At 38.5% G+C, this 18,045-nt stretch overlaps 1 protein-coding gene across 2 annotated transcripts in view; it reads left to right on the top strand.

Moving 5' to 3' along the window:
* The first annotated feature begins 3,674 nt into the window (after positions 1 to 3,674).
* ACSS3 (acyl-CoA synthetase short chain family member 3) overlaps positions 3,675 to 18,045 on the top strand; it is a 187,385-nt gene continuing 173,014 nt past the window's right edge. For both annotated transcript variants that reach the window (XM_077953210.1, XM_015152354.3), the window contains exon 1: positions 3,675 to 4,088. In XM_077953210.1, coding sequence (XP_077809336.1) covers positions 3,778 to 4,088 — 311 coding nt within the window. In that variant the 5' untranslated portion in view covers positions 3,675 to 3,777. The remainder of the gene's footprint in view (positions 4,089 to 18,045) is intronic.

Consider the following 18,045-nt stretch of genomic DNA (forward strand, 5'->3'; position numbering starts at 1 on the left):
TGTACAATTTAACTACTTTCTCTTTTTCTCTCTCTCTGGTAAAAAGGTTAACCTCTGCTAGTGATGACCAAACCTGGTAAAGATTGCAAAGTGGGAAAAATTGGTTTATAGGATCCTTATCTCTTTTAATTATAATTCCACTCTGTTCTTCTTTAGTAGTTCAGCATTTTTTCCTTAGGCATTAGTATTCTTTTTTTTTTTTTTTTTTTTTTTTGAGATGGAGTCTCGCTCTGTGGCCCAGGCTGGAGTGCAGTGGCATGATCTCCGCTCACTGCAACCTGCGGTTCCCGGGTTTGAGCGATTCTTCTGCCTCAGCCTCCTGAGTAGCTGGGATTACAGGACTGCGCCACCACACCCGGCTAATTTTTGTATTTTTAGTAGAGATGGGTTTTCACCATGTTGGCCAGGCTGGTCTTAAACTCTGGACCTCAGGAGATCCGCCTGGCTTGGCAGGCATTAAGTATTCTGACCTCAGTTTTCTCCCCTCTCTTCATTTTTTCTTGAGCAAATTTCCACACCTTTTCATTCTCTCTGATCTTCTTTCTCTGCACTCTCCATTATTTTGCTTTTTCCATTTGCTAGAATGCTTATCTCAAATAATTTTGTCAATATATCTGCTTACGATGTTTTAAAATGCCATCCTGAATAGCATATTAATTATACCATTATTACATACAATGAAATAAATACTATGCATTAATAAGCTGGAGTTTTAGCATACTTAACCATTGAAAAGATTGTGATTACCCTGTTCCTTAAATTAATTAAAAATGTAATTTTATTTTTTGAAATAATACAGAATTTATACGCATGCTTAAATTAAAATTATTTCTTTTCAAATGTTCTGATTGTTTCATTTTAGGTACGTTAATTTTCAGGCTTGAATTTTTAGATTAGTTGGTTGTTCCCAGGCTTGGCCGCTGTCCTAAATTAGCTTGGCTTGCTACTGACCCAATGCTAAGCAGTTTACACATATTTGAACCTTGCAACAATCCTGTGAAGTAAGATTGTCAGCTTCAGGTTACAGATGCAGAAACTGCAGTTCAGAAAACTTAATTAACTTTCCAAATTTTCACACCTAATAAGTGGCAGTACTGTAATAAGATTCAACCTGAGACTTCATGGCTCATGATTTTAAGCTTTTCATATGCTTAATGAATCAACAGGCTCTTGGTGTCTTAATTTAAAGGCTAATAGTTTATCCTTAGGTACTGACTTGCATTTGACACTATTTACACTCAGCTCTCCGGCTGGTTCCAATACAATCTTCTAGTTCCACTAGCCTTGCTTGCTCTACCTGTACACTGAATGCTCTCCAAACCAGACCCGCTGCATTTGCTGGATTGTGTTTACACTTATGCTCTCCCTTCAGCCTGAAATGGAGCTTACAGTAACAATCTATTGTACACAATTACTTTCAAAAGAAAAAATGGTACACTGATGGGTCCAGAAAAAGTGGTTTAATCTGGAGATACCGGGGTCTAACTTTGCCTCATACAATCTTGTAATCAGTTCTCTGTTTTTAAGTTCTAAACTTCATACTTCCTTCTGAACCTTCAGAGAAACCCAGCACCTCCAAAACTTGAGACATTCCAGGTTCCTAATACTTGTAGTTAGCTCTAATACTTGTAGTTAGACATTTGGCTCTTAAAATATTTAGGTGAAAATATAAATTTCCTAAGGAGAATCCATTTTCTCCTCCACAAGTTCCTCCTCCCACTTTTAAGTCATATTCCACAGATTCATCTTCTTTCTGTTCTTTCTCTGGTTTCTTCTCTTCTCCTGTTCTCTTTATCCTTGTAAGCTTTTTTTTTTTTTTTTTTTTTTTTTTTTTTTACCATGACCACCACCCTCTTTGATTCTCTTTCAGTGGAGTTTCTTTAAGGAGAAGAATGAATGTGGCTATTCAATTTGTCATATTTTATTGGAATTCTAAGATCTTTTTTAAAAAGTAGAAGATACTCAGCCTGGAATTAAAATCGTGGACTTTGGAGTCAGATTCCCCTCCTTGTTCAAGTCATGGCACAGAGATAAAATGATCATATTTGCACAGTATGCTGGAGTGAGTGACAGGACTAGAGTTGGTTTTCCCCTAGCCCTACACCTTGAGGTGTCAGTAAATTGTATCACAGCACATCTGTAATTCAAAGCATCTAGGCTTTGAAGTATTGGGCATCCATAAAGTTTGAATCATGACTGTTTCACTTGCTAGCTGCGTGGCCTTGGGCAAGTTGATCTATCTCTATACTAGCTCCATTTGTAAACAGGTGATTATGGTTCCCACTTCTTGGTACTCTTATGAGAATTACAGGAGCTAACATTTGTTTGAAGTGCCCAGCACAATGTGAACACATACTAGGTGCAATACCTAAATCTCTCGTTCTGGAGAGGACCAAGAGGTTAAATGGCTTTGTAACTTTCTCTGGATTTAAATGGTGACTGTGTCTTTGGCCATCAGACATTACTTGATTTGAGACCTTTGGAAGGACTAAAGTAGACTGCAGATGTCAGGGAAAAGTCTAGTGCCTTGCCTCTCAGTGAAAAGGGAGGTGGTTATTTAAAGAAATATTCTCTGTTTTGCATTAGACTTACCTCTGTTCTGTTTAGCGTGTATCTCCACATTATTCTTTTCCTGCAGAATCATTTGTTTACAGCTTCTCAAATTATGATCCTTCCCAAGGTCAGGGGCATGTCACTATTTCTCACCTCAGATTTGGAAATACATATCTTTACATTTAAAACTGCAAATACTGTCACACCAAGACAGAATGGTGTTTGGCATAATATTAAGGCAAAAGATAGCATCTGAATCTCGGTAAAGCAGGAATAATAGTGGAGCTTGAAGAATGTTAAACCTAGATGGTAATATATACCATCTTTCTTTTTACATTTTCCCAGTTTCCTCTTTTGATTCATCTTTACTTATTTCCTATTTTGTTTTTTGTTTGTTTGTTTGTTTGTTTTGTTTTCTCATTAGAAAACAAGCCACAGAAACTCCCAGCAGGCAAATTAGAAGGGAGGCAATGCAACAAGTCCTATCTGCTCTCTGTCTGGATCCCATGCGGAGTCTGGTCAGCAGGTGAATACGCATCCCAGTGGGATTACCTTCCCTGTGGCCTGTCAATCACCCCAAGAAGCGCTTCCCAATTTGTTTGGCACAACCTCCTTCCACTCCTCCCACCCTCTCAGTGGTCGGGAAATCCCGGAGCAATCTCTACCCTGGAGCCGCTTGTGTTTTCAGTAACCAGGGACTGAGTTGATTTTTTAAAATAAATAAATAAATAACAATCAGGAGCCTTGCCGCAACTCACCGGGTTGCTGGTTTCTTGCAGGTCAGAGGCGATGCCACCTCCACCAACGACCTTCCAAAGATTAAACTAGCCATGTACAACTTGATGGACTGAAAATTGAGAGTTGGGCCCTTGGCCTCCTCCTAAGAGTACTTGTGTGTTGAAATCAGGAGGACGTTCTGGAGTTTGAGCGCGATTTTTCTGGGGGTTGGAAGTTCGTGCAGAGGTTTGGATTTCATGCAGCGGCGCAACTAACCTGCTGCAACTGCGCTGTGACACCCCTGTCCCGGGGCCCCCACTTTAGCCTGTTGCTTCTCTGGTCGCTCCAGGTCGGTTTTTCCCGGCGACTCTAGTGTGGCTTCCAAACTTCTGGGCTCCGGGCTCACTTCGGAATTTGCCCCCGCCTCCTATTCGCTTCTCTCAGGCCCCAGGAAGTTGCAAGAGTCCCATTTGTCGCACACTCGGGGACCGCGGGTGGCCGGCGGAGATGAAACCCTCTTGGCTGCAATGTCGTAAAGTCACCGGCGCCGGGGTGCTCGGAGGGACCTTGCCTGGGTCCTCTCCGGCCCGGGGAGCCGGTGCGGCCCTCAGGGCTTTAGTGGCCCCGGGCCCGCGGGGCGGTCTCGGAGGTCGGGGCTGCAGGGCGCTGTCCTCCGGCAGTGGCAGCGAGTACAAGACCCACTTCACAGCCTCGGTGACCGACCCCGAGAGGTTCTGGGGCAAAGCTGCAGAACAGATCAGCTGGTACAAGCCCTGGACCAAAACGCTGGAGAACAAACACTCGCCCTCTACCAGTTGGTGAGTGACTTCTGTGCCAACCCGATCCCCCATCCCTGGTAACTTTTTGGGCCCCAGGACCTCCCTGGGACCTGGAATATGGCATTCTATCACGAAAGAAAATTGAAACTGGAGATGTGTTCAGATCCCTCAATTCGTGTTTCATTTCAATTTCATAGTCAGTTCTCTTGCCTTCTGCTCTTGAGAGACCCTGTTACCTATTGTGAACCCAGTGTCCCATAAACGGGGATTTACCTGACTGGCAAGGCTCTGCTTGCCACTGGGAATATTAAGAGGACTAAAACAAGGTCCTGCCTCCAGGGACCGCACAGTCTAGTAGGGGAGCTACTATGTAAACAAAGCAAGTGGTGCAATAAACTAGGGAATTATAACTAAGTATCCTCATACTGTGGGGAGGGAGGGTTGAGAAAAGACTTCAATAAAATCACACCCCAGAAGGGTTTGGAAGGATGGGTATGTCTTCTCAAAGTTGACAAGACCCTAATTATCAAAGTTCTAGAGGTGAACAACAGCTTGAAATGTGACTGAGACAGTGACTGCAAATGATTGTGGTGGCTGGAGAAGTGGGAGGGGAAGTGGCGAGTCTGGGGGCTACGTTGGGAAGGGATTTATGTACTGTGCTAAGTAGCTTGGACCAGATCCATAGGCCTGTTGTGTATATGAAGCTGCAGTATGGGGTACCCAGAAAGAATACAGATAGATATAGGCCAGGTGATGTTAGAAGTCATGGTATTTTGTAAAGTCTTCTACCTGGAGTTGGACTTATAAGAAGTTATAAGCATTATTTTTTGTGTTACAACCAACAGAGACACATTGTAGAATAAATATCAAGCTTGCTCAGATACTGAGGGTGAGGCACAGTCAGTGATTATCTCAGAGTGTGGCTCCTTATGTGCCTGCCCGCTGGGGGTGTGATTGCTCTCATCTGCCAGCCATTAGAGAGGATGTCTCCTGTAAAAGTTTGGAAAAGGCCGGGCGTGGTGGCTCAAGCCTGTAATCCCAGCACTTTGGGAGGCCGAGACGGGCGGATCACGAGGTCAGGAGATCGAGACCATCCTGGCGAACACCGTGAAACCCCGTCTCTACTAAAAAATACAAAAAAATAGCCAGGCGAGGTGGCGGGCGCCTGTAGTCCCAGCTACTCGGGAGGCTGAGGCAGGAGAATGGCGTAAACCCGGGAGGCGGAGCTTGCAGTGAGCTGAGATCCGGCCACTGCACTCCAGCCCAGGCGACACGGCGAGACTCCATCTCAAAAAAAAAAAAAAAAAAAAAAAAAAAAAGTTTGGAAAACACTGCTCAGCAATGAGGTGAGGGGAATGACATGGTCAGGTTTGCAGTGGACGAATGGCTCTGTGGTTAGAGCAAGAAATCTGGAATGGAGTTGGCAAGAGCCTGTTCTGTGTCTCCACCATGCCCAGTCCTCTCATAAGTGTGTGGAGATGACATGATGTCCCCTTTAGAATCTGAGCACCTTGCCCATTCCTATCAATTATTTTTTTCAATAGTATTTGATTGGTCCTCTTTTCTGTGCCAGACAGTGAACAAGGCACTGGGTGTTCAACAATGAGTGAAACCTGGTCCTTGATTTCTAGAAGTCATAAAGATTGAAAGCATGGACTCTGAGGCCAGACTACCTGGATTTGAGTTCAGCTTCTCACAGTTACTGACTGTGTGTTCACTGTCAAGTGACTTAATCTCTGTTTCACTTTCCCGAAATGCAAATATGGAAATAAGCGGAGGCTTAACTTAGTAAGGGATGAAGACTATGTCTTTATACACTAGGCCCTATAAATGTTAGAGGAAGAACAGCTTTCTTTGTATTCTCAGACCATAATTATCTTAGGAGCAGGAAACTCTCCTAGTGTTCCTCAGATGAAAACACAGAGATTATTGCATCACTGTTTCTCAAAGTTCTATGTACAAATATCTGTCATAAAACATGGTGCTATAAATGATTTTATGTGGCCATCTCCATTAGAAAACTAATGTGCGTAGCATTCAGTTAAGAAAACACAGGTATATTCTAAATGAAAAAACAGTGAGGGCCGGACCTAAGACAGTGGCAATAGGAATGGAGGAGAAAGACAGATTGTAGTGATCTGAGAGTGCAATCGGGGATCAGCAAAGGCCCAGGAGAGAGCCTTGGAAGTGAGTGTCAACGTTCCCAGCAAGTAGAGCTTAAGACTGGGAGATTTCCTTTCCAATAACTTGCTTTCTCTTTGTAATATCTAGTTGCTTGTCTACATTTTCTAAAATTTGTATGTATAAGAAGTCTTTAATGAGAAATTTTGTGAAAGGGTCACTATATTTTTATAGATCAACATTTGATAACACTGTGTCTGAATTCTTTATCTTTTCAGTCTTGAACTCATGCCCAGAAAATCAAAGTGAAGAAGTGATAAAACTTTGACTCTATGTATTTCAGCAGTGCGATTCAATCTTACAAGAATTCTGGTTGGGCAAGCAGGGTTAGGAGGGAAGTAGACGTAGGAGACCAATCTTAAATTTCAGTTAGTCAGTAGTTTCAATTTAAATCTATGACTGCATTGGATACCTAAGTGAAGATAGTCTTGATTGGTTAGCAATTTTCCACAAAGCCAAACTCAAGGGCAGACTGAATTTACTTTTGTTTCATTTTGTTTGGCTTTATATCCCCAAGATCTAAGGCAGAGCTGGCATATAAATTTTTAAAGTGAGAGTCAACTAACTGGATACATAGCTTTGATGATTTTTTGTTGCTATAAAACAAAACACCTCTTTGGGAGGTGATAAGTGGGTTTAGGCACAATTTGGCGTGAAGGAGCTTTACTTACTTTCTTTGAAGCTGAGATCTGGAGAAGGGAGATATTGACAGCCAAGTGCTTCAGCAAAACAAGGCGAGATTGCTATAGCTAATTGTTCTGTCCTCTGTGGAGCTGGTATATGTGTAGTCACAGTCTCTGATGCCCTTTGGCTTCCCAGAGGCAAGAGAGATTCTTCATTATAAGCTTGTCTGTTTGTTGTTCATAAGAGTAAACTCCCCTCAGAACCCTCAGGCTTATCAAAAGTCTCAGCACATAAATAGTACTGAATATTAGTTTTTGCAGTGACATAAGCTATGCAATATTTTATGCATGCAGTAATATAGACAGGGAGTAGAAATCTTTAAGGGTGATATATGGAAGGGAACTTCCATTGTAGTGAATGACTCTATTAAATGCATTTCCAGTCCTGTAATTTCTGAGACCTTCAAAAAACAAATCCAAATTATGGATAGGTGCTTTAGGGATTTATACATAATTGCTTCTCCTTACAGTTTGGTGGTTACTCCATATTGTTAAAACCTGGCTCTTTGGGCAATAAAGTCTCTATTAGAGAGACTTCAGTGGAGAACTGCAATCATAGTAATTTCTTTAATCCTGGAACAACAAAGTGGATGTTTCTGGTTATTTTCTCCTGATAGACATCCTGCTGCCTATCCTGAAATTTAAATCCAGCTGCCACTCTCTGAAGGATTAGTCAATTCAGTTTTCTATTATTTATTGTGGTTGACTCTCTGGGCCATCAATTTATCTCTTTCTATGGAAGCATTGCATTCCAATTTTAGTTTACTTTTATCTAAACAACATTCAATGATAGGATTCTCATATACCATTTTTTTAGAAATCAATATATATTAACAGTGACTATAAACCAAAAAGGAAAAGACTAACTAAATGCAGATTATTAGAAAATAACTTAAGCTTGGCTAACATTTCTGTAGTCAAAATAGTGTGGGTTTCTCAACATGCAGGATCTCAATTCCTTAGTAGCTTAGATTAAGGTTGTTTAATCCTGCCAAGTCTTAAAATGGCTTATAAGAATTAAAGGACATTAATCATTCACCCACTGCATGTACAGTACAGAGAAAATGATGAAAGAGATAGTGAAGGAACTCACCACACAGCAGCATGAAAGACATGCATTAAATTATTACAAAAGAAATGAATTTTAAATTTTAGATGCAGGGGTACATGCGCATGTTTGTTACATGGACATGTTGTGTGATGTTAAGGTTTGGGCTTCCATTGAACTCATCACCCAGATAGTGAACACGGTACCGGGTAGGTTTTCAACCCTGGCCTCATCTCTCCCTCCCCGCCTTTTGAATCCCCAGTGTCTATTGTTCCCATCTTTATATCTGTATGTCTCCAGTGTTTAGCTCCCACTTATAAGCGAGAACATGCGTATCTGGTTTTCAACATGATGAACACAATTTAGAATTGCAATTGATGCTAGGTAATACAATCTTTCTTAAGGGATATGATATTGTCTTCTTTAGAAGGATCATGAGATGGGTCTAGAGGAAATGATGTTTAAATTGAGATCAAAATGAGTAGGAGTTAGACATGTGAGAAGTGGGGAGGAACATTCCAGGGAAAGAAAATAGCATATGCAAAGGCCATGAGGTAGACATGTTTAGTAAGTTCCAGAAACTTAAAAAGATTTACATGGTTGGGGCTTAAGAAATGACAGAAAATTATCTTGAGATGGAAGGAGAGAGCCATATTGTGAATGGTCTTTTGAGTTATGTTAAGGATTTTAAAATTTTTTTCCTGGCACATAACACCTGTCACATAATACATGACCAAAATGTAAATTTCTTATTCTTCCTTCTTCACCGGGTCAATACAGGCTTGAGTTCAACTGTAGCTTTGCCGCTTAAGCTGAGAAAGCTTCAATACCTTTATTTGCAAAATTAGAATCATGATGGTATCTATTTCTAAGGATTAAATTGGGTGAGGGAAGCTTGTAAAGTGCCTAGGACTGTCCCTGCCACATAAAACTAGATATGATTATCTTTGGAATATGAAAGAAATATTCCCATGAGCTGATGTGGTCCAATAAGTTTTGAGGGGAACTGGTAGCATTTAGAATGAATCTTAAAGTAGGACTTAGGATAAAAGTCATTTATGTGCAGAGAACAAGATGACAAAAACATCGAGGTAAGAAAAGCCAAGTGTCCTTAGAGGATAGTTATAGTAAACCAGTTGGCTTTTAGTGGCTTGTCTGAGTTGCTGGCACTTACTTTCAGAAAATAGTTTTTTTTTTTTTTTTTTTTTTTTTGAGGCGGAGTCTCGCTCTGTAGCCCGGGCTGGAGTGCAGTGGCCGGATCTCAGCTCACTGCAAGCTCCGCCTCCCGGGTTTACGCCATTCTCCTGCCTCAGCCTCCCGAGTAGCTGGGACTACAGGCGCCCGCCACCTCGCCCAGCTAGTTTTTTGTATTTTTTTTAGTAGAGACGGGGTTTCACCGTGTTCGCCAGGATGGTCTCGATCTCCTGACCTCGTGATCCGCCCGTCTCGGCCTCCCAAAGTGCTGGGATTACAGGCTTGAGCCACCACGCCCGGCCCAGAAAATAGTTTTGGCCTGCTTTTAGAAGGCTTGGAGTAGCAAGCTAAGGCATTTGCATTTACTTCTTAGGCTGCAGGTCACAACATGCCTTAAAGCCCGCAGATAGGCTTTGTTTGACCTAGAAGTTTTGTTTGTTTAATTCGTTAGCATTTAAAAATTGGAATATTTTATCTAAAAATTTAAATTTCTTGTAACAAAATCAGCTTTTGGCATTTTACTTTTTTTTTGAGACGAGGTCTCACTCTGTCACCCAGGCTGGAGTGCAATGGCGTGATCTCCGCTCACTGCAACCTCCATCTCCCCGGTTCAACCGTTTCTTCTGCCTCAGCCTCCCAAGTAACTGGGATTACAGATGTGCGCCACCACACCCAACTGATTTTTGTATTTTTTTTTTTTTGGTAGACATGGGGTTTCACCATGTTGGCCAGGCTAGTCTCGAACTTCTGACCTTGTGATCTGCCCACCTCGGCCTCCCAAAGTGCTGGGATTACAGGCGTGAGCCACCGTGTCTGGCCCTTGGTCTTCTCTTTAAAGAAGAAAAAATGGGTCGGGCACGGTGGCTCACGCCTGTAATCCCAGCACTTTGGGAGGCTGAGACAGGCAGATAACGAAGTCAGGAGATCCAGACCATCCTGGCCAACATGGTGAAACCCCGTCTCTACTAAAAATACAAAAATTAGCTGCGTGTGGTGGTGCATGCCGGTAATCCTACCTACTTCGGAGGCTGAGGCAGGAGAATCGCTTGATACAGGGAGTCAGAGCTGAGATTGTGCCACTGCATTCCAGCCTGGTGACAGAGTGAGACTCTGTCTCAAAAAAACAAACAACAACAACAACAACAACAAACCGGAATATCTGTCAGCAATGGGTCAGTATTCCTGCACAGCAACTCTGCTGGAACTGAGCAGCTGCTGACCCTTTAAATGGTACATGTGCTTGTTTGTTGTTCACTGTCCTCACCCCTATTGCATTACACTTTGCGTGTCCCAGCCATTAACTTTTCCATTGTGAGCATTTTTGTTTGCAGTGCCTAGTAAGGCAGTAATGATCCATGGAAACATTTTGTTAAGAAGGTGATAGGATGAAAGTATTATCAGAAGCCAAGTTTGACTTCAGATTTCAATATTTCTTGGTAGGTTGGGAAATGAGGGATATTGGGAAACACAGACTAACGAGAACATAAAATAGTGTGACTAATGAACTAGGATAATAGCAGGAGGTATAGAAAGAGAGAAACGTCAGGAATAAAAATTAAATTACACATGGTGACTTTTTGGCAGTGGGATGCAGGGAAGTAAAGACATGGTAACTGTAAGAATCTCACTTAAGTGTCCAGATGAGGAACTGATGGGGCAATTAAAACTATGAGGCTGAAAACTGGGAGAGAGCTTGATGTAGAATTATAGATTTTAGTATAAATCTTAAAGAGGTGAGAGGTAGAAGCTTATGAAAGTTGAAGAGAAAGAGAGAAAGAAAGGGAAGAGAAGAGAAAAAGGACTGAACTTTGGGAAAAAGTGGGAGAAAAAAAAACTATGGAAATGGATGAGACATTCAAAGAAAGAGGAAAAGAAAGAGCAAGATATTTTAGTGTCATGCATTGTAAAGGAGAAAAAAGATAAAAATAGTGGTCAAGGACTCTAGAGATGCTTTGAGGCTACTGAGAATTGAAAAAAAAAAAAAATCTGCTGTGACTCAGAGATCCTTGATGACTTTCAATAATATGGTATCAATGATGAGATGAGGACCAAAGCCAGAATAGCGCATTACAGAGTGAACTGGTATAGGCAAAAACATTCCATGAGGATATTCGACAGTGACAGGAAGATGAAACAGGATAATATATGGCGGTATGGTGGTATCTGGGTCAAGTAAAATACAGTTTCTTCCTCATTCCTTATTTCCTCTTCTCCCTTTAAGAAGAAATCTATGTTTAAATTCTGAAGTGAAGAAATTATGAAACAGGAATGAAAGGAATTTTGCTTGTTTTGAAGCCTACTGCTCAACAGGACTCCTTGTTTTTGCAAGTTGAACTTTGTGTGATTTCTTATGTTATTTTTTTGCTTTTGCTACTAGGAGCTACTGAAAGAAACAGGTTGCAAAATTCTCAAAATTGGTATAAAAAGTACTCAGTAGATCTGTTTGTTCTTTTTAAACACTAGAGTGATTCTAGTGAGCTAAATATCTCTACATTCGTTTGCGAGTCTGACAGGGAGGATAAGGAAGCAGTTGAAAAGGGAAAAGATAATTAGTATTTGTTGAGTCCTTTCTCTGAACTATCAGCTATATAGTAGAGTCATGTATGTCCATTTATTCCTTCCCCAGATGCTGCAAAGTTAGTATTATCATGCCCTTTCTACATATGAGGGAACTGAAACTCAAGGCCACACAGCTAGTTAGTAGTGGCTAGACCTGGGTTAGTAGTAATAGCTCCAGTGGCTAAGCTCAGAATCTTTTCCTCCAAATATCGAGGCAACTGTTCCAGAAGTCAGATTGCCAAGTCTTGGCAAACCTGAAATATATTTTTGGCTACTAAATTGAAGGAGACCAAAGAGCTGTGAATTAAATGCAAGAGGTAGTTTCTGAATATTTTCACTATAATCGATATTTTTGGGGACAAGTAAGAAGCCAGAATGGGATTTCAGGATTGGATGGTGGTAATGTGTCAATATTACTTTCCTGAAGTTGATGGTTATAGTATGGATCTCTAGAAGAATGTCCTTATTTGTAACAATTACATATTAAATTATTCTAGGGTTCTTGTGTATCATGTCAGTAAAGGTTTCAAAGGGGAAAAAAAGTGCTTAATGTTGTAACTGCAAATTTTCTGTGAGTTTGAGATTGCGTCAAAGGAAAATAAATGAAAATATAATGGGGATTTCATGTATCCAGAAAGCAATTTAATCCCCCTATTGAACTTCGGCTCTTTGGCAAACAAATGCTCAGCTACATTAAATTGTTTGGGAAATTCAGTATTTGTCAGATATTTTTAAAGTTACATTTAATGCTGGTTTGAAGGCGAAAGTGTTATATAAAGAGGAAGAATTTTCCTCCTTTTGACAAACTCTAAATTCAATGAATTTATTCATAGCATTGTACACAGTACAGGTATATTTAAAATTTAAAATCATCATTATTTTATAGATATAAAAATATTTTAAGAAGGTATCTGGTTGGCAAGAAAAATTGCCTGTTAGAAATAAGGCCTCTCAAAATAACCTCATCAAGAAAGACCAGTTTTAAAAGATGGGCCTTATTTCATATTCTGAAGGTCAGTAGCTTGGTACTGTCCCGTATCTAATTTTCTCAGCCTGTCATGCTGCTGAACCTTCAGGACAGAACAGAGTGAACTACAGGAATGCTGCAATTACATAAGCAAGGATGGATTGCCTGGCAGATGGCGCAATCAATGAACAATGGAAATTCAATCGGCTGTGACTGATCAACTACCAGGTGTTGGGGGAAAATCCAAAGTCTTATCACCTCCTGAAAGGTGGCTTACTTTTCTTTTGTCATGCCACATATAGTATTAGTTGAAAGGGGGAAAAAATACAGTGGTTGAATTTATTTGTGCTGCTGCTGCTGCTGCTTTTTTTTTTTTTTTGAGTTTTTTTTTTTTAATTCTATTTTCATAAGCAACAAGCAGCAACTCTATGAGGGAGATCATTGCTTTCCATTGTGATGTGACATTTGTAAGAAAAATGTGTAGGAGGCTAATGAATCTTTGCAATTATATATATGAATGTAATAACCTCTCTAAATTACAGTTTCAAGTATATGTGAATGTGGAACTCAAATCCTTTATCTAAACTATTTGGATAGGGAACTTGTTACATTAAAGGTATTAATTATATTTGTTTTTGTCAGTGTTTAGCTGAATGAGGTAAGGAACAGTGCATAGAAAAGAGAGGTATTATTTTTATAATATCTTAGGAAAATTAAAGTTTGTGAATTTTGAGTTTGAAGGAGTCCAGTTGGAAATCTGAGGATAATAAAAAACAGAAACTCTTTCAAATATTAAATTAGACAGGGATGGAGTTTAATTACATGGCTTTAATAATTTAAAACATTAATTTAATTGCTTTAAGAGGGAGGAAAAGCAATTAAAGTCTGTAGGTCTTTGACTTATGACCTGACTCTGGACAATAGGAATACCTTCGCTTAAGGTGCTCATGGTAGAATAATAACACTTGCCAAGTATAATCTTTCAAGATGTCATTCCTAAGTGGATGCAGCAGTTAAGTAAAATAAATTTGGTAAGATGGAGAAGAAGGAGAAGGAGAAGAAGAGCAGGAGGAGGAGGAAGAAGGAAAGAGGAAGAGAAGAAGGAGGAAGAAAAAGAATGCTCAATTTCTACTGTAGATCTGGCCAGTATAGATATCTGTAGAAAAATTTAGTAAGATTAAAAAAAAAAAAAGTTGCTCGGTATTATTGACCATTTGCTAAATAACTTTAATCTAATGAGAGCATGGGAGCTTAGAAAAGTCCACTTTTACACTAATCTCACTTAGCTTTCTCTCCACACTCTTTTTCTTATTTTCATAGAATTCCATTGATTTTCAATTGAGAAGCAAATATTTTTCTATAATAAACCACAAATATCTAGACTGTGCCTTCCTCTAATTCTCCCTCCCAACTCTCCCTCCTGAAGTACAGATGAAGTTTGCCACTGTTATCAATGGAATTTGTTGGATATCCTAATTTTGGTGGTTAGAAGGAAAAAATGTTGAGAATCAGTTAGTGGAGAAAACTGATTTCTGGTAAAAAAAATCTTGCCTGCACTCTTTTAACAATATCTTGGTTCAAATAATTATAATACAGAAGAATTATAACATACATACTGTGATGCGTATTACTATTTTTTGTGTCATTTCTTTTCTCATCTATTCTCCTCTGCTAGTATGTAGGAAGATTGGTCTTCCCCACATAGACGTGATTGATTATGTGATTAGCTTTGGCCACTGCAGTAAGAGGAGCAAGGCTTTTCACTTAGTTAATTGCCAGAGCTTCAATTCTTAGTTCTTTCTCATCTGCCATGGCCATTGTGGAAGTACATGTAGAATAGAAGCTGTTTGGATTGCTGAGCAAAAACGTATAGATGACAATGTTTTGGGGAGTCTACCTGAACCCACAATGGAGTGGTATGAGTGAGAAATAAACATTTATTTTTGCAAGTTACTGACGTTTTGCAGTCGTTATCATATGGTATAATCCAGCCTGTCTTTACTGATTGAGGGGGAAGTAATAACTTTATATGACTGTTGGGATAATTTAGTCAGCTAAAGTACATAAATATTATCAGGTATATCATAAAATAGCTAACCTTTTTATTATCTGTTATCATAAAACAGCCGTTATCATGAAAACAGCTCTTAGCTAAGTTTTTATTGTCTCCATGGGTTTGGAAAGATAGTTTCTTAAGAAACTTGCCTAAACTTATAAAACTAGTAAATAGCAGAGCTAAGATTTCAACCCAGGCCGGCTGAATTTAGCATCTGTGCTCCTAAATATATTCTACTGCTTCTTAAAAATAGTCTCAATTGATTTTAGATTTTTAAAAATTTTTTAACTCTTCTACACTGAAACTGTTTAAAGTTTTTACTTTTCTTTTAAAATAGTGATATAAGAAGAGTTTTTAAAATTTGGTCTACATCTCTAAAACATTCCAGATATGGAATAAAAAATAGCTGTTCTTTGAAAAAATAAACTTTTAATGTTTTATGGTGTATGACGGTCCTAAAGGTGGGAGGAAGGGAGGTTTAAATGACTTTACAGCTTCTTTAGAAATGTTTCCTGGATGGTAGAAAGCAATATTAATCTCTTCCTTAAAACTACTCTGTTGGTTTTCTGGCTTAAGGAAAATCTATAATGACCACATTATTCATTGCTTATAGTATGCTTTAATGTTATTTTTGTAAGAACATGATCATAAATAGCCAATTGATTTATCTAATTACGAACACTTGAAAATTTATTCCTCCAACCTCTCAATAAAAATATAGGATTTCATTATATGTAAGTTGTTGGTTTTATTTACTTTTAAATGCCTTGATGTGTACTATTTCTTTTTATTTTTCTTTCATTCTTTTTTATCTTGATCCTAATTCCCTTGTGCATTTTCAAGCAGAAGATATGCAGGTGGGCAAACCTTGATTAATGGCATATGTTAAGTGCAGAGATACATTTCTTGGAAATTGCATTGCAACTGGCTCCCTTAGTTTTAATAAGAATATCCCATTTTTTAGGAATCCAGTGCAAGGACAATGAGTTGCAGTGTCTCTCACCTGTGTTATTCCATAGACGTTGCCAAACTTTGGAAAACAAATGACCTAAAAATGTTAAATGCTTCCTTTGAGTGTTTATGGGATGAGTCAAAAATATGATAAGATGTGTAGAGAGTCTGTAATAGAAAGAGAAGGAAACTAACGTGATTATTCTCTAGCTTGTTACTGAGTCATTCTTTTTAGTAACCTGTTGTATTATCGTCAATAATGATAATGGTGATAGTAATAACAAAACGATGACAATGGCAAAGACTATAGTACTGCTGTTCTAATACTAATTATGAAGAATTTGATTTGTGTCGGGCCCTATGCTAATCACTATATGTATATTATCTCTTTGAATTTTCCCAACAACTCTTATAATGCATTTTTATAACACTGTAAACAAATGCACAGGAAGATAAGTAGCTTGTCCGAAGTCATACAGTGGTGGACTTAGTTTTTTCAACTCAGTTGGGTCACACTGTAGAGCCTAATTTCAGTATAGATGGTAATTATGCTCTCTACCTTCTGTTTTGCATAGCAGAACCTAGAGAGTGAAAAAGCATGACAGCAATGTAGCATTCTTAAAAATGTTAATCAGGGATTTAACTTCCCTTTGCTTTACTTGTTCTCTATGTTTCTGTATGTCTTCCACTCTCCTCTTATCTTAGAGAAATGGAAGTCCTCACTGTTTTCCCAGAGCCAACTTGCACATGTCTTTTCAATTTCATCGCCTTTCAATGTCTCTAAGGATTGTATCTTAACATTTTTAGTGGTTCTTTCCTAAAAAGCACTTCAATCTTGTTTTCTTTTAAGCAAATTCGGCAAAAGTGCTCAATACTCATCGCCATTTCGTCACTTCACATGTACTGTGTAAGTTCACACTCTTGATACTTCTGCCAGTAATTTGATACATCACCACTAGGTAATAGGAGAGCAGGGTTCAGGTGTAAATTACATTTGTGATCTTCACAGTAGAATGCACAGAGCCATCTGTATATCAGTTGAACTGATATTAAAACTTTACCATACACGGATTTACCTTCTTAATCCATCTCCTAAATCTGAGTTTTTATATAAATTGCAGGTAGATACTACCTGAGTCATGTATCCAATCAGAACCCCAAATAATCCACAAATACTCTATCAAGGAACCAAAGAGTTTGAAGTTTTGTCATCTAAGCTTTGGGTCTAAGCTTTATTTTCAGGCAGTTGGCTGTTTAAAGTTTTTACTTTTCTTTTTAAATAGTGATATAAGAAGAGTTTTTAAAATTTGGGTCTACATCTCTAAAACATTCTAGATATGGAATAAAAAATAGCTCTTCTTTGAAAAAATAAACTTTTAATGTTTTATTGTGTTTGACAGTCCTAAAGGTGGGAGGACTCTCCTTAGCTCTCCTTAGCTCATTTACCTCTTCTTAGCTTATTCATTGATCTTTAAGCTATAGTAGAGGATATTTTATAATCCACGGGTTTCCATTTATCAAGACAAATAGGGAAAGTAGAGACATACTTCACCTATGTGGGGGATTGGTTCCAGAACACCACCCACTACCTGCAGATACCACAATCTGCAGATGCTCAAATCCCTTATATAAAATAGTGTAATATTTGCATATAACCTACGCACATGCTCCTATATACTTTAAAGCATCTTTAGATTACTTGCAATACCTAAAGCAATGTAAGTGCTATGTAAATAACTGGTGTACTGCATTTTTAAAATTTGTATTTTTTAATTATTATATTGTTATTTAAAATTAATTTTTCCCAAATATTTTTGATTCACGGTTGGCTGAACCTGTGCATGTGGAACCTATGGATATGGAGGGGTGACTCTACCTATATGAGAATGAACTGGAAAGGTTGCCTCTTACGCACATATGAGATTCCAAGGATTTCAGATTAAGAATTGGGTTGATATTATGTTATCAGATTGTCATCTTTTAGTAAATATGTTAAGAAAACTAAAGTCACAGAATGAAAAAGTGATAGCAATCATATAAAAATTTTCGAATTAGAATGCATTTATGTTATTATCATAAATTATGACAAAATTTTAATATATTAGAGTAAAAGCCTATCTTGATCTGTTAAAAGCTTGAATTTTAGAAAAATATAAAACTGATTTTATTTTTATTATTATTTAAAAATATTGAGTCTTGACTTCTCAAGATCTACATATGTCTAGCATAAGCATCTTTTTACGTCGCTCAAATATTTCAAGAGCTGTCTGAAAATGTAATTTGTAATTACAGGCTTAGTAGACCTAATTTGATGAAATTTTCTCTTACCTTGGTTTACTTAATTTATAAAAATATTA

The sequence above is a fragment of the Macaca mulatta genome, chromosome 11 (genome assembly GCF_049350105.2).
Source record: "Macaca mulatta isolate MMU2019108-1 chromosome 11, T2T-MMU8v2.0, whole genome shotgun sequence".
Taxonomy (NCBI): Eukaryota; Metazoa; Chordata; class Mammalia; order Primates; family Cercopithecidae; genus Macaca; species Macaca mulatta.